Source organism: Macaca nemestrina, chromosome 7 (genome assembly GCF_043159975.1).
Source record: "Macaca nemestrina isolate mMacNem1 chromosome 7, mMacNem.hap1, whole genome shotgun sequence".
NCBI lineage: Eukaryota > Metazoa > Chordata > Mammalia > Primates > Cercopithecidae > Macaca > Macaca nemestrina.
In genome coordinates this window covers 152886879-152908702 of record NC_092131.1, presented here as the reverse complement: position 1 = coordinate 152908702, position 21824 = coordinate 152886879, and the positions used below count along the sequence as shown (strand labels likewise).

Below are 21824 nucleotides of genomic sequence, written 5' to 3'. Positions count from 1 at the left end.
GTGTGGACATGTTTCATTTCTGTTGGGTAAATACCTAAGATTGGAGTGTCTGGTTTGCCATTTATTTATTTATTGAGACAGGGTCTCACCCTCTTGCTTAGCCTGGAGTGTAGTGGGGTGATCTCAGCTCAACTCAACCTTTGCCTCCTGGGTTCAAGAGATTCTCCCGCTTCAGTCTCCTGAGTAGCTGGGACTACAGGCACATACCATCACACCTGGCTAATTTTTGTATTTTTTGGTGGAGATGGGATTTCACCATGTTGACCAGGCTGGTCTGGAACTACTGACCTCAAGTGATCCACTTGCGTCAGCCTCCCAAAGTGCTGGGATTACAGGTTTGAGCCACTGCATACATCCTGGTTTGCCTTTGATATGGTTTGGTGGTGTCCCCACCCAAATCTAATCTTGAATTTTAACTCCCACAATTCCCACGTGTCCTGGGAGGAGCCTGATGGGAGGTAATTGAATCATGGGGGCCAGTCTTTCCCATGCTGTTCTTGTGATAATGAATAAGTCTCATGAGATCTGATGGTTTTAAAAATGGAAGTTTCCCTGCACAAGCTCTCTTTTTGCCTGCCATCATCCCTATAGGACGTGACTTGCTTCTCCTTGCCTTCTGCCATGATTGTGAGGCTCCTGCAGCCATGTGGAACTGTAAGTCCATTAAAGGTCTTGCTTTTGTAAATTGCTCAGTCTCAGGTATGTCTTTATCAACAGCATGAAAATGAACTAATATAGCCTTTTAAAGAAATTTTCTGGCTGGGCACAGTGGTTCACGCCTGTAATCCCAGCATTTTGGGAGGCCGAGGTGGTTGGATTGCTTGAGCCTGTGAGTTCGAGACCACACTTGGCAGCATGGTGAAAGCCTGTCTCCACTAAAAATACAAAAAGCTTAATTGGGCATTGTGGCATGCACCTGTAATCCCAGCTACTCAGGAGGCTGAGGAAGGAGAATTGCTTGAACCTGGGAGGTGGAGGTTGCAGTGAGCCAAGATTGCGCCACTGCACTCCAGCCAGGGTGACAGAGTGAGACTCTGTCTCAGAAAAAAAAAAAAAAAAAGAAAGAAATTTTCTGCTTGCCAAAGTTGTGTAATTTTACATTTTCATCAGTGGTGTTACCAGCATGTTTTAAAATTTTAGCTCTTCTCCTAAATGTGTAATAGTATATTTCAAGTTTTTAAATTTCTCTGACTAATGATGTTGAACATCTTTTCATCTACTTATTTGCTACCTAGATGTATTCTTTGTTGAAGGGTCTTTTCAAATCATTTTCCTATTTTTGAGTTTCTTATAGATATAAGCCTCTTTTTTTTGAGACAAAGTCTTGCTCTGTCATTTCTGTATTGGGACATTACAGGTCCTCTCTTCTAGCTATTTTGAAATATACAATACATGGTTGTTAACTACAGTCACCCTACTCTGCTATAGACCATTATAACTTATTCCTTCTATCTAACCTTATGTTTTTACCTATTTGCCAACTTCTTTTTATCCCCCATTCACTGACCCTTCCTCGCCTCTTTTATCTATCATTCTACCCTGTTCCTTCATGAGATCAATTTTTTAAGTTCCCACATATGAGTGAGAATATCTGATGTTTGTTTTTTCTGTACCTGGCTTATTCCATCAACATTGCTCCAAATGCCATGATTTTATTTTATTTTTTTTATGGCTGAATAGTATTCCATTGCGTATATATACATTTTCTTTATTTATTCATCTGTTGGTGGGCACTTAGGTTGATTCCCTGTCTTTGCTATTGTGAATGGTACTGGAATAAACATGGAGTGCAGGTATCCTCCTGATATACTGATTTCTTTTCCTTTGGATAAATACGCAGTATTACGGTTGCTGGATCATATGGTAGTTGTGTTTTTAGTGCTCTGAGAAATCTCCCTACTGTTTTCTGTAATGGCTGCACTAATATACATTCCCACCAACAGTGTATAAGTGTTCCCTTTTTTCTGTGTCCTTATCAGCATCTGTTATCTTTTGTCTTATTAGTAATAGTCATTCTAACTTGGGTAAGATGATGTCTCATTGTGGTTTTGATTTCCATTTTGCTGATGATTAGTGATGGTAAGCAGTTTTTCATATACCTATCTGCCGTTTGTATGGATGTCTTTGGAAAAATGTCTCTTCATGTCATTTGTCCACCTTTAAGTGGGATTATTATTAGTTTTTACTATCGAGTGTTTTGAGTTCCTTGTGTATTCTGGATATTAGTTCCTTGTTGGATGAATAGTTTGCAGATATTTTCTTCCATTCAACAGGTTGTCTCCCCACTCTGTTGATTGCTTCCTATGTGGGCAGAAGCTTTTTAGTTTAAAACAGTTTTATTTATTTATTTTTGTTTTGTTTTCTGTACTTTTGAGATCTTAGCCATGAAATCTTTGGCTATATCCTGAAGTGTTCCCCCTATATTTCTTTCTAGTAGTTTTATAGTTGTAGGTGTTATGTTTAAGTCTTTAACCTATCTTGGATTGAATTTTGTATATGGTGAGAAATAGGGGTTCAATTCATTCTTCTGCGTATGGGTATTGAGTTTTCCCAGCGCCATTTATTCAAGAGGGTTTTCTTTCCTGAATGTATTTTCTTGATACCTTTGTTGAAAATGAGTTTGCTGTCCAGGCGCGGTGGCTCATGCCTGTAATCCCTGCACTTTGGGAGGCCGAGGTGGGCAGATCACCTGAGGTCAGGAGTTCAAGACCAGCCTGGCCAAAATGATGAAACCCTGTCTCTATTAAAAATACAAAAAATTAGCTGGGTGTGGTGTTGCGCGCCTATAATCCCAACTACTCAGGAGGCTGAGGCAGGATAATTGCTTGAACCCAGGAGGCGGAGGTTGCAGTGAGCCAAGATCACGCCACTGCACTCCAGCCTGGGCAACAAGAGCAAAAAACTCTGTCTCAGAGAAAAAAAAAAAAAAAAAAAAAGAGAAAATGAATTTGCTGTACATACATGGATGTATTTCTGGGTTTTCTCTTCTATCCCATTAGTATTTGTGTCTGTTTTGATACCAATACCTTGCTGTTTTGGTTTTTATAGCCTTGTAATATATTTTGAGGTCAGATAGTGTGATGCCTCTTGCTTTGTTCTTTTTGCTCAGGAGTGCTTTGGCTATTTGGGCTCTTTTTGTTTGGTTTTATACATATTTTAGGATTTTTTTCTATTTTTGTGAAAATGACAGGAGTATTTTCATAGGGATTGCATTCAATTTGCAGATTGTTTTGGCAGTATGTTCATTTTAACAATATTAATTTTTTCAGTCCATGAACATGGGATGTCTTCATTTGTGTCCTCTTCAATTTCATTCATCAGTGTTTTCTAGTTTTCCTTAGAGATCTTTCATCTCCTTGGTTAAATTTATTCTTAGGATGTTTTTTTGTTTTGGAGCTATTGTAAACAGGATTTCTGGCCTAATTTGTTTCTCAGCTAGTTCATTATTGGCGTATTGAAATGCTGCAAATTTTTGTATGTTGATTTTTTATACTGCAGCTTTACTGAATTTGTTTATCAGAGTTTTTTTTTTAGAGTCTTTAGCTTTTTCTGGATATAAAATCATGTCACCTATGAAATGGGACAATGTAACTTCCTCCTTATCAACTTGGATCCTTCTATTTTTATTCTTGCCTGATTACTCTGGCTAAGATTTCCAGTATTATGTTGACTAGGAGTAGTGATTTTGGGCATCTTTGCTGTGTTCCAGGTTTTACAGGAAAGGCTTCAACTTTTCTTTATTTGATATGATGTTAGCTGTGGGTTTGTCATATGAGATCTTTATTGTGTTGTGGTATATTTATTCTATGCCTGATAATTGAGAGTTTTTATCGTGAAAGGATATTGAATTTTATTACATGCTTTCTCTATGTCTATTGAGATGATTGTATGGTTTTTGTCCTTTATTCTACTGATGTGATGTGTCACATTTAGTGATTTGTGTTTCTTGAACAATCCTTGCATGCCTGGGATAAATCCCACTTGATCATGGTGTTTTATATTTTTGATGTTCTGTTGGATTCAGTTTGCTGCAATTTTGTTGAAGATTTTTACATATATTTAAATAGGGATCTTGGTCTGCAGTTTTGGTTTTTGTTACACCTTTGTCTGATTTTAGTATCAGAGTGATGCTTGCCTTTTGGGACTAGGTTAATTCCCTTCTCTTCAATTTATTGGAATTGTTTGAAGAGGATTGGTGTTTGTTCTTTGTAAGTTTGGTAGAATTTTTCAGTGAAGCTGTCCAGTCTTGGGCTTTTCTTTGTTGGAAGCCTTTTCATTTTACTATTTCAGTCTTGGTAATTGTCACTAGTCTGTTTATGTTTTTTGTTTCTTCCTGATTTAATCTTGGTATGTTGTGTGTTTAGGAATTTATCAATTTCCTTTAGGTTTTCTGGTTTGTTTGTGTATGTACAGTTATTCATAACAGTGTCTGATAAGCTTTTGTATTTCCATGGTATCAGTTGTAATGTTCCTTTTTGGATTCTGATTTTGTTTATTTGGGTCTTCTCACTTTTTTTCATGGTTAATCTGGCTAGCAGTTCATTAATTTTTTTCTTCTTTTCAAATAATCAACTTTCCATTTTCTTGATTCTTTGTATTTTTTCAATAAAATAATTTCAACTTTTATTTCAGATTCAGGGGTTACATGTGCAGGTTTGTTACTTGGGTATATTTTATAATGGTGACGTTTGGGGTACAGATGATCCCATCACCCAGGTAGTCAGCATAGCAGCCAATAGGCAGTTTTTCAGCTCACACTTCCTTCCTCCCTACTGCCCTCACCATCGCATTCTAGTCCTCAGTGTCTATTATTCCCATCTTTATGCCCCTGTGTACTCATATTTAGCTCCCACTTATAAGTGAGAACATGCAGCAGTACTTGATTTTCTGTTCCTGTGTTAATTTGCTTAGGATAATAGCCTCCAGCTGCATCCATGTCGCTATAAAGGATATGATTTCATTCTTTTTATGGCTGCATAGTATTCCCTGGTGTAAGTATACCACAGTTTCTTTATCCAACCCACCATTGATGGGCACCTGGGTTGATTCCATGTCTTTGCTATGGTAAATAGTACTTCAATGAACATATGAATGCATGTGTCTTTTTTTTTTTTTAAGAATAATTTATTTTCCTATGGGTATATACCCAGTAATGGGATTGCTGGGTTAAATGATAGTTCTGTTTTAAGTTCTTTGAGGAAACTCCAAAATGCTTTCCACAGTGGCTGAACTAATTTACACTCCCACCAACAGTGTATAAACATTCCTTTTTCTATACAGCCCTGCCAGCATCTGTTTCTTGTTGACATTTACATAATAGCCATTCTGACTGGAGTGAGATGGTATCTCATTGTGGTTTTGATTTGCATTTGTATGTCTTCCTTTGAGAAGTGTTTGTTCATATACTTTGCCCATTTTTTAATGGGATTATTTGTTTTTTGCTTGTTGATTTGTTTACATTTTTTTTTTACAGATTCTGGATATTAGTAGACCTTTGTCGGATGTGTAGTTTGTGGAAATTTTCTCTCATTTTGTGAATTATCTGTTTACTCTGTTGATAGTTTCTTTTGCTGTGCAGAAGCTCTTTAATTAGGTCTCACTTGTCAATTTTTGTTTTTGTCACAGTTGCTTTTGGAGAGTTAGCCATAAAATCTTTGCCAAATTCTAACCATTTCCTAGGTTTTCTTCTAGGACTCGTACAGCTTGAGGTCTTACATTTAAATCTTTCATCCATCTGAATAAATTTTTGTATATGCTGAAAGATAGAGGTCCAGTTTCATTCTACTGCATATGGCTAACCAGTTATACCAGCACCATTTATTGAATAGGGAGCCCTTCCTTCATTGCTTATTTTTGTTGACTTTGTGGAAGATCAGATGGATGTAGGTGTTCAGCTTTATTTCTCAGTTTTCTATTCTGTTCTATAAGTCTATGTCTATGTATCTGTTTTTGTACCAATACTATGCTGTTTTGGTTACTATAGCCGTGTAGTATAATTTGAAGTTGGGTAATGTGATAACTCCAACTTTTTTCCTTTTCCTTTAGTTTTTTCACTGATTCTCCTCTGAGAGAACTGGTGTTCTTTTAGCTGTGGTTTAAATTGAGGATAGTCAATTGGCTTCATTTCTGGTTGCTTTCAGAGGGCCAAGGCTCTGTACAGGATCTTTATTTGTGGCTGGATTCTTGCCCCTGGTTTCACAAGTGATGTATATTGGCAGATTATTTTCAGTGTTGTAATTTGGGCTGTGATCCAGTAAATGGTGCTTAAGAGTGGTGGCCAGCAGATAAGCTCTTAATAAGCTGCACAGCTTTTTTTGTATTTCAGTGCATTTGCAGTAGTGCTCTGTAGTGGGGTAGGGGGAGACAGATGACGCTCTCACCAGGTCTGTTCCTGAGCTTTGAGGAATCTCCCTCTGATCACTGGCACTGATCCTGTCTTTTCTTTATTAGGTCTTCTGGGCTGCAGGGCTCCCTCAGGCAGAGGCTATGACCTGCAGATAGGCCACACCATTCTTGGACTGGTCCTGTAGAGCAGGGTTCCCCAATCCCTGTTACTGCTCCCTGGCCTGTTCAGAACTGGGCCACACAGCAGGAGGTGAGTAGTGGGCGAGGGAGCATTATTACCACCTGAGCTCTGTCTCCCGTCAGATCAGCAGTGGCATTAGACTCTCATAGAAGCATGAACCCTATTCTGGACTGCATGTGGGAGGGATCTAGGTTGCATGCTCCTTATGATAATTGTAGAGGACTACGTGCTCGCAAACGAGAGGTTCCCGATAAGTCCTGCTCTTGCAGGGCGTTCCTGATAAGTCCTGCTCTTGCAAACGAAGCAGGGCGTTCCTTCCCTGCAAACAGGGAGGACAAAGGAGCCAGCTGCTAACAGCAGACCCTGAGGGCTTGTTTATGTGTAAACATCTTGAAAATCCAGAAAGTCAGGGAAAGGTCAGAAAAACAACAATGTGTCTTGTGACTTGGCAACATTCCACAAACGACTGTATAAAATAAAGCAGAGCGCGCCATTCGAGGCGGCCGCCATGTTTGTCTTGTCTTGTGTTGTCTTGTGTGTTCATTCCTTTGTTTAGGAAACACGCGGACCCTTACAATAATCCAGTGCTGATGATCTGAGGTAGAACAGTTTCAACCTGAAACCATCCCCTCCTCCCCAACATACACCATCCATGGAAAAATTGCCTTCTACAAAACTGGTCCCTATGCTAAAAAGGTTGGGGACTGCTGCTGTAGAGGGAGAGATGCCCTTCTCTGGTGCTGGCTCACAAGCCTGTGTGTCTCACTCCTTTCTGTCTTCTGAGCGTGTGGACTCCTTCCCTGCTCTAGCACTGGCTACAGATCTTCGCTTATGATTCCCAGGCCCTGAGCCATTGGGACTAGCCCACAGCTCCATCTTTTGGCTCACTTTGGCACAGCACCAACTGTGCTGGGGGATTCCAAGTGCTTCCAGACCTCTGAGAAAGTACTTAGGCTGGCCTTTTGGTAAAGCACCCGTACTGAGCAGTGGAGGCTACACTGTACACATGCTCCTGTTAGAGCAGCCGCACAGAGGCCTTGGAATGGGCTGGTGGACAGGAGTGCCTACAGAACAGACATGCCCTGTTCCCACTGGAAAGTCAGCCTTGTTCTCTTGACCCAGTGGTCAACTGGGGTTAGAGTTACTCAGAGAAGAAGGGGAGCCTTGGGGGATGGGCACCTATGGTTGTATTCTGCTGCAGCTGCCATGTGTGCCAAACCTCCATTCCATATAGGCTGGAGTACTTTTTCTGCCTACTCTGCAGGCAGATCCCCTTGCCAGTTTGAATGTTTATGGGGGTCATAGGATATCTTGTACTTAGGATTGGAGATCTGCAGCAAGAGTGGGTTGGCCCACCATCCATTCACTAACCCCTCCCTTAGGAGGCTTTCAGGGCTGAGAATGAGCCCTAGCATTCATCAACCCCACACAAGGTTCCCAGCTTCTTCTCTTTTCAGCATCAGTGTCTATGTTGCTTCTCTATCTACTCTTAGTGTTTTCTTTCTAAGATTTGCTCAAAGTGTGTTGGTTTACTTAATATTTAGTCTCACAGTGGGAGTGGTGCTTCCTGGCTGTGTCTAGTCAGCCACCTTGTCTGCTATCCCTCCAAAAGCTTTAACCCTTTGTGTTTCTTTTAGTAGCTACTTTATTTAGTTCTTTTCTGATCTTCATTATTTCTTTCCTTCTGCTATTTTTGAGTTTAGATTTTTATTGCTTTTCTAATTCCCTGAGATGCATCATTAGCTTGCTTATTTGAATTCTTTCTTTTTAGATGTAGGCATTCATTGCTATGATTTTCTCTGTTAGCATTGTTTTTAGTATATTTCATAGATTTTGATATGTTGTGTTTCAGTTCTCATTTATTTGAATAAATTTTTTGATTTCTGTGTTAATTTTTCCTTGAGCCAGTGGTCATTCAGAATCATGCTGTTAAATTTCCTTGTATTTATACAGTATTACAAGTTTTCTTTTTATTACTATCTAATTTTAATCCATTGGTTCTAAGAAGATATTTGATACGTACTGTCTAGTTTTATTCTGTTATATCTAAGAAGATATTTGACATAATTTCCATTTTAAAAAACTTGTTGAGGCTTGTTATGTGTCCTAACATACGGTCTATCCTGGAGAATGTTTCATCTGCTGGTAAGAAGAATGTATGTTCTGTAGCTGCTGGATGAAATGTTTTGTAAATTTCTGTTAGGTCTATTTGGTCATTAGTGCAGTCTAAATTCAGTGTTTCTTTTTAAATTTTCTGTTGTGATGATCTCTGTAATGGTGAGAGTGGGCTGCTAAAGTCCCCAAGTATTATTGTATTGTGATCTCTCTCTCCCTTTAGTTGTAATAATATTTGCTTTATATATCTGGGTGCTCTGTTGTTGAGTGTGTATGTGTTTAGAATTGTCATATCCTCGGCTAATTTGATTGCTTTGTCATTATATAATACCCCTCTTTGTCTGTTTTTACTGTTTTTGACTTAAAGTCTATTTTATCTGGTACAAGCATGGCTATTCCTGCTTGCTTTTGGTTTCTGTTTGCATGGAATATATTTTTTTCATTCCCTTACTTTCAATATATATGTGTTTTTTTCAGATGAAATGAGGTTTTATTTTTGTAGGGGGCTTATTATAGATAGGGTCATGTTTTTAAATCAGTTATCCTAGTTTATATCTTTTAATTGGAAAATTTAATCTGTTTACATTCAATGTTATTATTGATATGGGAGGGCTTATTCCTGTCATTTTGTTAATTGACTTCTGGTTGTTTTATATATCTTTTTTTTTTTTTTTTAAATTTCTCTCTTGTTTATCGTGATTTGGTGGTGTTCTGTAGTGGTAACATTTGAGTCCTTTCTCTTCCTTATTCATGAGTTTGCTCTACCAGTGGGCTTTATACTTTTATGTGTTTTCCTGTTGGTGTATATATTATCTCTTTGCTTCCAGGTATAGTACTCCCTTAAGCATTGCTTGTAGGTTCAGCCCATTCATGATAAATGCGTTCAGCTTTTGTTTTTCTGGGAAAGACTTCAGTTCTTCATTTATGAAGGATGATTTTGTTGAGTATAGTATCCTTGGCTGCCAGTCTTTATCTATCTACACTTTGAATATATCATCCCATTTTCTCAGGGCCTGTATGGTTTCTGCTGAGAAATCCCTGTCGTTTTGGTGGGGCTCCTTTGTAAGTGTCTAGATGCTTTTATTTTGCTGTTTTAAGAATTATCTTTTTGTCTTTGACTTTTGACCACTTTACTATAATGTGCCATGGAGAAGACCTTTTAAAGTCGTATTTGTTTGGGGATCTCTGAGCTTCCTGTATCAGAATATGTAAATCTGTTACTGGACTGGGGAAGTTTTCAGCTATTATTTTGTTAAGTAGGTTTTCTATCCTTTTGGTTTTCTCTTCTTTCTGGGACACCAAAAATTCAAATATTTGGTTGCTTTATGATGCTTCATAAGTTACATAAGGGTTTTTCATTCTCTCTTATCCTTTTTTCCTTATATTTGTCTGACTGTATTATTTCAAAAGAGTTATCTTCAGATACTGAAATTCTTCTGCTCGATTAGTTTATTGTTGAAGTTTTCAAATGTATGTTTTATTTCATTCAGTGAATTGTTCTGTTCCAAGATTTTTGTTTATGATATCCATTTGTTAAATTTCTTTTTCATATTCTGGATTTTTTTTCCGATTTCTTTGTATCTGTGTTCTCTTGTCTTTCACTGATTTTTTTTTTTTTTTTTTTTTTAAGATGGAGTCTCAATCTGTTGCCCAGGTTGGAGTGCAGTGGCATGATGTTGCTTCACTACAGCCTCTGCATCCTGGGTTCAAGTGATTCTCATGCCTCAGCCTCCCGAGTAGCTGGGATTACAGGCACTCACCACCACACCTGGCTAATTTTTATATTTTTAGTAGAAATAGTGTTTCACCATGTTGGCTGAGCTGGTCTCAAACTCCTGACCTTAAGTGATCTGCCTGCTTCAGCCTCCCAAAGTGCTGGGATTACAGGTATGAACCACTACACCTGGCTTCACTGAGCTTTTTAAATGTCATTACTTTGAATTCTATTTCTGGAATTTAATAAATTTCTTTGTCATTGGAATCTGTTGCTGGTGAATGATTTTGCTTCTTCCAAGTTTTTGAATTTGCTTTTATAGAGGATGACTTCTTCTCAAAGATGTACCTATGGTATTGGTTGGGTTGGCATATTGGCATTGATTCTTGGCACTTGTAGTATTGTAGTCTCTGTATAATTCCTTTGGCCATAAACAGTATCAGTGGTCTCTGATTTCCTCAGTGACTTAGGATATGGTTGTTGTTGGAGACTGTGGATCCTGGCAGTTGTAGCAGTGAGCTGGGTGAGTGGCTGGGTCCTTGGACCCCTGGGTAGTTAGTGTCACCTGTGTGATGGCAGTAGCAGTGGTAGAACAACCCTCTGGCTCCCAAGCATTCTGCATTGTTGTTGGTGGCTATGTTAGGCTGGGTGAGTTGATCCTCAGTGCCGCAGGTGTTGCATGCAGGTGGAAGCTAGCTGTGGTAGTAGTAGTAGGTTGGGTGGGCTCATCTTTAGGTCCCTGGGAGAGTGTTCAGGTGCCAGTGGTGGTAGATTGGACACAGCCATTCTTAGTACTCTGGATAGTATGCTTAGGCATAGGCATGGAGTCTGGCAGGGCGGGCCTATCCTCAGGTCTCCTGGTGGTGTATGCAAGTGGTAGGCAGGAGTAGAGTGAACCAAGCCACCTAGTGGAATGCTCAGGTGGTAGTGGCAGTGGCTGTGCTGTGGCCCAGCTGCTGGGGAGAGTGGGGTTGCTTTCACTGGCAGCAGTCGTAGACAACTGGCTGGGGAGCATGCACTTTGGCTCCAGGTGGTGGCTGCAGGTGGGGTAGCTTTTCCTCGGGGCACATGAAAGTGCACGGTGGCTCTGCTGCTGCGAATACCAGGGGTCTGCCAGTGGCTCATGGTTTGGCCCCAGCAGTGCAATGGTAGTTTCTTTGAGTAAGGGAGTCTGTATTTAGGGCTCGTGAAAATGCACAGCAGCCTCACTGCTGGGAGTATTGTAGTTATTGCCAGTGGCTTGCATTTTGGCTCTGACAACAGCAGTTAGCACTCATGTTGTCTGTGGGTAGGGGATATCAGAGAGGTTGCAGGGATGTGGAGACAGGAGCTGTTGGTCCCCATGGCAGGATGCAGTCTAGTAGAGTCTGGGATCTCAGTATAGTGACGTGCAAATTGTTTAGGACTTGGGGGTGTGTGGAACCCAGCGTGAATTTCCTCTTTGGAGCAATGCCATCATGTGATCTCCAAGCAGTTTCTCTGTCAGTCACATGGACCTCAAGGGTTGAGGGGCTGTCCTATGGCTAGGATTGCAGGAGTCCTTAATAGTAATGTGGACCACTTGGGGTGTTTCTCTTGCCCTTTACCCACATTGGAGAGCCTCTCTAGGCTCCCAGCTGATTCTGGCTCAGCAGGCTGCCCTGATTTCCTCTCCTTCCTTGCCTTAAGTGTTTCCTGTCACTTCTTGTTGAATTCAGTGTTCTCTCTTACGTGATCTTTTCTAACTATGATCGTCAACTTGTTATTTTGGTTCTTCTTTGTGGAGAAGGCAAGTACCAGATGCCTATAGACATTCCTCTGTGCCTCCAACTTCATATTTCTTTTGATGCTACTCTTATTATAAATGGTCTGCCCCAGATCCAGACACATGCAGGTGTCTTACAATGGTCTACCTATCCCAGGTCCAGACACACACAGGGTAGACACTGGGCAGATGTTTCTTTGAAGAACAAGTAAATGAATAAAATATGTAAATGGAAAGTATTAATGTAATAATGGGTCATGTCTGCTCATTTTCAGGATTCTTTTCTCAGAATTCTACAACATGGAAGTGGGGGTAGAGAAAGCAAATGGATAATGTAATGCAGGGTAGAGATTTGGTGGGAAAATGAGTATCTGGTTTTGAATCTCAGGAAAAGGCTAGGCAGAGAGGTGAGACAGGGATGCGGAAAAGAGCAAAGATCATTAACTAATCAAAACGCAGTTTTTTGTTTGTTTGTTTTTTTTTTCTGACAGACTTAAGCTATACTTCTAATTCTGTGGGAGCTAGCACTTTTCAATTTGTATTAGTCCATTCTCACACTGCTATAAAGAAATACCTGAGACTGGGTAATTTTATAAATAAAAGAGGTATAATTGGCCCGTGATTCTCTGCAGGATGTACAGGAAGCACGGCTGAGGAGGCTTCAGGCAACTTACAAACATGGTGGAAAGCAAAGAAGCAGGCATGTCTTACATGAGTGGAGCAGGAGGAAGAGGGCTGGGGGCAGCTACACACTTTTTACACAACCAAGTCAAGTGAGAACTGTATCATGAGAAGAGTACCAAAGGGGGAAATCCACCTCTGTGATCCAATCACTTTCTACCAGGCCCCACTTCCAAAACTGGGGATTATAATTTGACATGAGATTCAGGCAGGGACACAAATCCAAACCATATTATTCTGTCCCTAGCCCCTCCCAAGTCTTGTGTCCTCACATTCCAAAATTCAGTCATGCCTTCTCAACAGTCCTCAGAGTCTTAACTCATTCCAGCATTAACTCACAAGTCCACAGTCCAAAGTCTTATCTGAGAAAAGGCAAGTCCCTTCTGCCTATAAGCCTGTAAAATAACAAATGGGTTAGTTATTACTTCCAACATACAATGAGGGTACAAGCACTGGGTAAATACTTCTTTTCCAAAAGGGAGAAATTAGCCAAAAGAAAGGGGCTACAGGCCGCATGTAAGTTCAAAACCCAGCAAGGGAGTCATTACATCTTAAAGATCCAAATAATCTCCTTTGACCCCACGTCTCACTTCCAGGGCACACTGGGGCAAGGGGTGGGCTCCTAAGGCCTTTGGAAGCTCCACCCCTGAGGCTTTGCAAAGTAAAGCCCCTGAGGCTGCTTTCATGGACTGGTGTTCAAGCACGTGTGGCTTTTACATGTGCATGGTGCAAGCTGCTGGGTTGATCTACCATTCTGCAGTCTCAAAGATGATGGCCCTCTTCTCACAGCTCCCCTGGGTAGTGCCCCATGGGGACTCTGTGTGGGGGATCCAACCCCAGATTTCCCTTCCACGCTGCCCTAGTAGAGATAGAGATTCTCCATGAGGGCTCTGCTCCTGCAGCAGGCTTCTGCCTGGACATTTAGGCTCTTCTACACATCCTCTGAAATCTAGGCAGAGGCTCCCCAAGTCTTGACTCTTGCACTCTGAACATTGGCAGGCTTAACACCTCGTGGAAGCACCAAGTTTTATGGCTTGCACCCCCTGAAGCAGCAGCCTGAGCTGTATCTGGAGTCCTTTTAGCCACCCCTGGAGGCGGAGAGGCCAGGATGTGGGGAGCAGTGTCTTGAGGCTGTGCAGGGCAGTGGGACCCTGGTCCCTGTTCATGAAACCATTCTTCCTTCTTAGACCTCCATGCCTGTGATGGAAGGAGCTGCTGCAAAGGTTTCTGAAATGCCTTGGAGGTCTTTTCCCCTTTTGTCTTGGCTATTAGCATTTGGCTGTTCTTTACTTATGCAAATTTCTGTAGCTGGCTTGAACTCCTCCAAAAAGGCCTTTTCTTTTCTACCACATGGCCAGGCTTCAAATTTTTCAAACTCATACACTTTGCTTCCCTTTTAAATATAAGTTTCAGTTTCAGGTAATTTCTTTGCTCATGCGTATGAACATAGGTTGTTAGAAGCAGCAGGCTATATCTTGAATGCTTTGCTGCTTAGAAATTTCTTCTGTCAGATATCCTAAATCATCACTCTCAAGTTCAAAGTTCTACATATCCCTAGAGCAGGGGCACAATGCCTCCAGGCTCTTTGCTAATGCATAACAAAATGACCTTTACATTAGTTCCCAAGAAGTTCCTCATTTTCATCTGAGACCTCCTTAGCTGGGACTTCATTGTCCATATCACTATCAGCATTTTGGAAACAACCATTCAACAAGTCTCTAGGAAGTTACAAATTTTCCTCATCCTCCTGTCTTTTTCTGAGCCTTCCAAATTGGTCCAACCTCTACCTGTTACCCAGTTCCACACCCAAATTCAAAGTTTCAGGTATCTTTATACCAATGCCCCTTTCCTTGTTACCAATTTTCCATATTAGTTCATTCTTGCACTGCTATAAAGAAATACCTGAGACTGGGTAATTTATAAAGAAAAGAGGTTTAATTGGCTCACAGTTCTACAGGCTGTACAGGAAGCATGGCTAGGGAGGCCTCAGGAAACTTACAAGCATGGTGGAAGGCAAAAGGAAAGTAGGCATGTCTACATGGCTAGAGTCAGGCGGAAGAGAGAGAGGTGGGAAGTGCCACACACTTTTTAAACAACCAGATCTAGTGAGAGCTCTATCATGAAAACAATACCAAAGGGGGAAATCCACTCGCATGATCCAATCACCTCCCACCAGGTCCCACCTCCAACACTGGGGATTACAACTTGGCATGAGATTTGGGCAGGGATGCAAATCCAAATTATATCATAGTCCTTTCTGAAATGTGGCTCATGTAGCTTCCTACTATTTGAACTTTCCTCTTTTTCTCCTCATGTCTGCCTACCCGTTCTGTTCATATTTCACCATCAGAATCTCTTTCTGGTTTTCTTAGTGACTTTCAAGATGTCCTCTTAACTAGGAGCAGAACCTGTCAGATACGCTAACATAACTTTATCTGCTTTCAAATTCTGTGACCTCTTATTGACTGTGAGCAACATATTTTAACTTCTGTGAGTGACAGTAGAGGAAAATTGTGATGAGCTGATGTCAGACTGCGTTTTTGGAAAGCAACTAATCCTCTCTGAGCCTCCAGGAAGACATCCTCTCTCTATCAAATGCAGACTTTTAGAAATAATACTCTCTCAGCCACATATCCCACCCCGTATTATTATCACATGCCATTACTGTCTGGTAGTTATTTATGTTCATATCATCTTGGCTAGATTATGAACTTTTAAAAGGCAAGCCTTCTGCCTTTTACCTTTATATTCCCATGCATGCTTTGTATGCTTAAGTGGTTAGTCATTTAATATATTTTGAAAGAGATAATGTATCCATGTTGTTAAGTTAAAATAATCCATGGAAGGCTTCTATTACAATGACTGGCATATAGTAGATATTTAGTTAATTATATTAGAGCACTCAGTCAATATGGGGAATTTTACCTCATTTCCTCCTCTTTAATTGATTCTCCCATTTCACATACATTGTTCTTTGACTGATTTTAGGAGCCTATTTATTTATCTATTTTTCATTTTGAAGTATTTTTTTGACTTACAAAGAAGTCACAAGACTAGCATAAGGAAATCCCACATTCCATGGATGTATGCTTAGTACATTGTATCAAGGAGGCACAAAACATCCCTTTACTGGTGGTGTTAATTTTGATCATTTGATTAAGGTGCCATCTGCCAGATCTTTCTACCATAAAGATACTATATTAGTTCATTTTCATGCTGTTAATAAAGACAAACCCAAGACTGGGTAATTTATAAAGGAAAGAGGTTTAATTGACTCGCAGTTCAATATGGCGGGGGAAGCCTCACAATCATGGCAGAAGGCAAATGAAGAGCAAAGTCATATCTTACATGGCAGCAGGCAAAGCGAGCATGTGCAGGGGAACTCCTGTTTGTAAAACCATCAGATTTCATGAGACTTATTCACTATCATGACAAAAGCACAAGAAAGACCCACCCCCATGATTCAGTTACCTTCCATTGAGTCCCTCCCACAACATGTGAAAATTATGGGAGCTACAATTCAAGATGCAACTTGAGTGGGGACACAGCCAAACCATATCAGATACTTTTTTTTTTTTTGAGATGGAATCTCGCTCTGTCACCCAGGCTGGAGTGCAGTGGCATGATCTCAGCTCACTGCAACCTTCACCTCCCAGGTTGAAGTGATTATTCTGCCTCAGCCTCTGGAGTAACTGGGACTATAGGTACGTGCCACCACACCTGGCTAATTTTTCTATTTTTAGTAGAGATGAGATTCCACCATATTGGCCAGGCTTATCTCAAACTCCTGACCTCATGATTCCCCTGCCTCAGCCTCCTAAAGTGCTGAGATTAGAGGTGTGAGCCGCTAACACCCAGCGCAGATACTATGTTTTTCCATTGTAGTTCATAAGTGTCTGGTGGGGAAATACTGTAAATATCTTACTTCTCATCACGTTTTTGCTCTCTTAAGTTTAGCATCCATTGATAATTGTTTCTTGAAACAAATTATCATAAAGTTTACTGTGTAGTGACTTTTCTAGTCACATCATTTCTTCTATATCTATTAGTTGGCATTTTACCATAATAAAGAGTTTTTCCTTCCTCTTCATTTAGCTTTTTATTTATTTGTTAACTTACATTAGTATAGACTCATGGAATCTTATTTTGTTAAATTGATTACGCATCAGAATCATTATTTTGTTTGTTTGTTTGTTTTCTTAAATTGTACAGATGGTAAAATTGGATGGGTGGCAGGGATGGCTTTGAGTACTCCTGTTTCAGTTTGAGGGTGTGCCAAACAGCAGGCCCAGAGGATAAGCATTCATGTGGTTTACACCAGTTTAACAAGGACCAACATGAAAGAGAAAATAGTTGTAGATTACTCTAAAATATATTGTTTCCTCTCTGTTTCAGGAAATAAAAAGGGTCAGTTGGAGGTAGTTTAGTCATTAAGGCCACTACAACTTCCTCTCTTAACTCTTAGCAGCTGGAGATGTTTTGCTGTAGACACAGTTTGAACATAAATGGGAAAGGAGAGTCAGTATCACTATGTTGGCACAAGATGGCAGCAGTCAGCCATTGATTTTGCAGCTCAAGGCCTACAGATTTTAAATTAATGGTGTCTTTTGTCTTCGCAGGGACTTCAGTACTAGTGCTAATAACATTCAGATTGATAAAACCAAGCCTTTGTGGCACAACTATTTCTTATGTGGACTTAAAGGAATTCAGGTAAATTGGTTTATAAGACACTTACTACCAGTTGAGATTATCATGTGTATTCTGTCAGATTTATTTTATTTACTACATCTTTTTCATCTCCTTACAGTACTAACCGATGCTTCTGTTCTATTTTGCTAGTTTGTGTTTCAGAGAGTGGGGAAGATATGACTGTTTTTGGGGTAGTGTTCACAGGGGGCAGTAGTGGTTTTCATATAGCTGGCTTTTCATAAATAGGTGCATTTGACAAACATCTGTCTGGTTTTAAAATCTTTGTTTAAACATACCTTTGAGGATATGTTTTAGTACTATTATTTACATGTATACTTGGGATATATAGGGGTATACTGTAATAGGATTTAGAGTCAGCCCAGGTTTGAATCTGGGCTCTTCCCAGCTGTGGTAATTTAACCTCTTAAGTCTCAGATTTATCTGTAAAATGATGTCATTGCTAAACTGATGAAGAGTTGTTAAAAGAATTACATAAGGCTTGATAGTAGCCATTTAATAAATGGTAGCTAGTATTGTTATTGCTACTTCAGATGGGATTAAAAAAAGATGTAATGAAATGTATTAGTGTAAGTATTTTCCTAGAAACATTGAATAATTACTTTGAAAATGTCTAATGTTACATTAGAACAAGAACAAGAAAATAAAATGTTTTCACTCTCTCTCATAGTTGAAAAAGTATCAAGGACCAAAAGAAAATTGATATTTGCTGTTTTTAGAGCCACTTTTATATTGCAATAATTATTTTAGATATAGTGACTTGTATAGAATCACAGGTAGGACAATAAGCAGTAAATTTTGCCTTTGTGAGCTAAAAGTAAACAAACAAACTGACCGGTGTTTTAGAGAGTTTGTGTTCCTTACTGCCTGGCAGTCCTATTTGAAACTTTGTAATGAGCAGCTAGGACTTAGTGGCACGTCCATTACAGAAATACATCAAATTTATTTCTAACGTGTAGTTCTATACTGTAACAGTGGTGGTTTTTGTTCTTAAAGTTAATGGGTCATTTCTTTCTTTCTTTTGTGTTTTCCTTCCTCTCAGACACATGGTAATAACTTACAGGAAAAGTTATTGGCAGGTTTTAAATCTTCAGATCATCTGGCTTATATACATTAGTAGGAATTACAGTATTTGGAAGCATTTGCCTGGCAAATGCAATTTTAATCTTCCTTGTAACAACATGCCTTTTTGCAGCATATGGGTAAAGTGGCCTAAATAATGCATGTTGCTTTGTGTTACTTTTGAGCATTTCAGGTTTTAAAGCCTTCCTGTTTGGTTTGACAACTTATGTGCAAAAGCAAACTTATCCAATAAGCTTTTGGCAGAAAGATAATTTAAATGCTAGCCTGTTCAGAAACTTTCAGATTCAAATACTAGAAAGTTTCAGAGGATAATTCGTTTATATTAAATTGAACATGTTATCCTTTTGGGATAGAGCTATTACAGAATGTGACATATACCCATTTGCATTTTGAATTTGTTATACGTTTTCATTTAAACATTGCATGATAAGTGCTTTTTTTTTTTTTTTTTTTTGAGATAGAGTCTTGCTCCGTGGCCCAGGCTGGAGTGCAATGGCATGATCTCAGCTCACTGCAACCTCTGCCCCCTGGGTTCAAGCAATTCTCCTGCCTCAGCCTCCCGAGTAGCTGGGATTACAGGCGCCTGCCACCGCGCCCAGCTGATTTTTATATTTTTAGTAGAGACGGGTTTTCACCATATTGGCCAGGCTGGTCTTGAACTCCTGATTTCATGACCCACCCACCTTGGCCTCCCAAAGTGCTGGGATTACAGGCATGAGCCACCACACCTGGCTGATAAGTTCTTAAGTATGATTCCCACTCAAGACACCCATGTTTGATCAGTTTATAGTTAAATATATTGTATTCTTCAAGTTTTTTTTTTTTTTTTAAACAAACTGTCTGATATTCTGTATGAAAGGGCATTGGCAACAGTACAGTTTCAGTTTATAATTTGTATTTCTGGAGGGAAATTTTTAGATGACTTGAAATCAGAAAGAGAAGTATACTCAGCTAAATTTCTTCTTAGTGTGGTATGAGAGTTTTGCTAGCTAGGACAGACAGATGAAACATTAAGGAAAAATTTTATTTGCAGAATTTTGTTGTTATTTTAGTTATTCTAGCTAGTTTATTGAAATTCTCCCTTGTATAATATGTAGATGAAATGCTTAATTAAGTAATAGTATTTCATATGTTAATCTTTAGTCATTTGAGTAATTTGCAAAGACTATGGTACTTTTTCTTGAGAAGGAGATAGACTTGAATTTATTTGTAAACTTAAACCACAAAGGTTATGATACTATATCATTCCAAAGTATCCTAGTGTTAGAAATTCGTGTAAGTATGCTAGAGCTTTCCATATTTAAATCAGAGTCTGATTATTTCTTTGGGCTTCCTATTTGTAGAAATAGAGTTTCCTTGACTTGTTTAGGGTCTGTATTCTCATTTGTGGCTGAATTCTAATTTCACTGTCTTTAAAGCTACCATATGGCTAAACTGTATCTATAAACTGTAGTAAAAATCTGGATTTTCTCATCTAGCTGGCATATTAAATCACAATGACAGTTTGCTGGCTCAGGTTTCTAACTGCAATTGAGAAGTTTTCAAACAGGAATCAGAGACCTGGGCCCTACTCTCATCTCCCTGTGGGTCATCTTGGGAAAATTTCTTCATCTCTTGGTGCCTAGGTTTTTTCATAAGTAAAACAGAACTGAGAAAGTTTGGAACTCTTTTTTTTTCAGAGAATCTTCTAAAGGCACTCTTTAGAAACAAGTCACTGCTTGGGGCTTGGACTTTTGTAATAACAGAATGCTGGAGATGTGCTGCATGGAGATTTAAATTACCTCATAGATAACTGTATATTTCTTGTCTTGCTACTTGGCAAGTTGAATTATAATTGTTTTATATTTTTTCCTTATTTGTTCAAATCAATTAATACTCAAGAAAAAGAATATTCAAAGCAATTTTATATTTTTTCCATATTCAAATCAATTAATATTCAAGAAAAAGAACATTCAAGGCAAGAAAATTAAAGGCATTTAAAGGAATTACCCTGTGGCCAAGAGTCGTTAAATAAAATGTCACGATTGAATTGCGCAAGTAGTTTCTATAACTATTATAAGTCTATTGATAGACTTTTGTTCTCTGGGGAATGAAGGAAGCTTTCACTACTCGTTGAATTCAATACTGAATTACTGTTGCTGTTTTTCCTTATATTCTTAGGAACACTTTGGTCTTAGTAACCTGACTGGAATGAACTGCCTGGTAGATGGAAATATCCCACCAAGTTCTGGCCTCTCCAGCTCCAGTGCTTTGGTCTGTTGTGCTGGCTTGGTGACGCTCACAGTGCTAGGAAGGAATCTATCCAAGGTAACTATGTTTGATAGGAAACCTCGTAGAACCCTCTCCTTCTAAAATCATTAGCGTCCAAATCTCAGATCAGAATGCCTTCTTTGACTGAAAAACTGTCTTCTTTAAAAGGACTGCACATGTGGGTGAGCATTGTAACTTAACAAGTGATAAATCACTATAAAGTAGCTTATACCCTCCAAACAGTGCATGAATAGATCTGTGAATAACTGTATAAAAATACTTTGTATTGGCCTGGCGCGGTGGCTCAAGCCTGTAATCCCAGCACTTTGGGAGTCTGAGGCGGGCGGATCACGAGGTCAGGAGATCGAGACCATCCTGGCTAACATGGTGAAACCCCGTCTCTCCTAAATATACAAAAAAATTAGCCAAGCGTGGTGGCGGGCACCTGTAGTCCCAGCTACTCGGGAGGCTGAGGCAGGAGAATGGCGTGAACCCAGGAGGCAGAGCTTGCAGTGAGCTGAGATCGCGCCACTGCACTCCAGCCTGGGCAACAGAGCGAGACTCTGTCTCAAAAAAAATAAAAAGGTAAAAATATTTTGTATTAAATATGGAATTTGAATGTATGGATATCGTTTTAGATCACCTCATTAACAAGTTAAATTTAGGGCAAGAAATTCTTCCCCTCATGGTTGAGACTGCTTATTTTCACCCAAAACCTTAAATTAAAAATTTGACAAGTAGTGGGTTACAAAGGTAAAGACTAGGTAATAAAGGAACTGAATATGCTAGCAGATTAGTCACAGAAATAAACTTTAAAATATTGTATTACAAAGAGGAAATGCTTATTTAAAGGAAATATAAATTGTACAAGAGGTCAGAAAGCCTCAAGTTTATAAGTTCACATAAATCTCTGACTCTGCAGTTTAGAGCAGGTGTGCTTAGCTTTAATTAATGCTTTAGCATTCTGGTTCAAATAAAATGTTATCATAGGTTCTTTTTACCCC

General features: G+C 39.4%; 1 protein-coding gene across 12 annotated transcripts in view; it reads left to right on the top strand.

The window, feature by feature from the left end:
- LOC105490574 (galactokinase 2) overlaps nucleotides 1–21824 on the top strand; it is a 275378-nt gene that overhangs the window by 67482 nt on the left and 186072 nt on the right. For 11 of the 12 annotated variants that reach the window (XR_003019991.2, XR_011625304.1, XM_011756364.3 and 8 more), the window contains exons 4-5: nucleotides 17400–17490; nucleotides 20731–20877. Coding sequence is in view for 10 of the 12 variants with exons in the window: in XM_011756364.3 (XP_011754666.1) it covers nucleotides 17400–17490; nucleotides 20731–20877 (238 nt within the window). In the remaining 2 variants the exon portion in view is untranslated. Of the gene's footprint in view, nucleotides 1–6457; nucleotides 6596–17399; nucleotides 17491–20730; nucleotides 20878–21824 lie in introns of those variants that run through there. The other variant, XM_071099372.1, reaches the window with a different exon arrangement.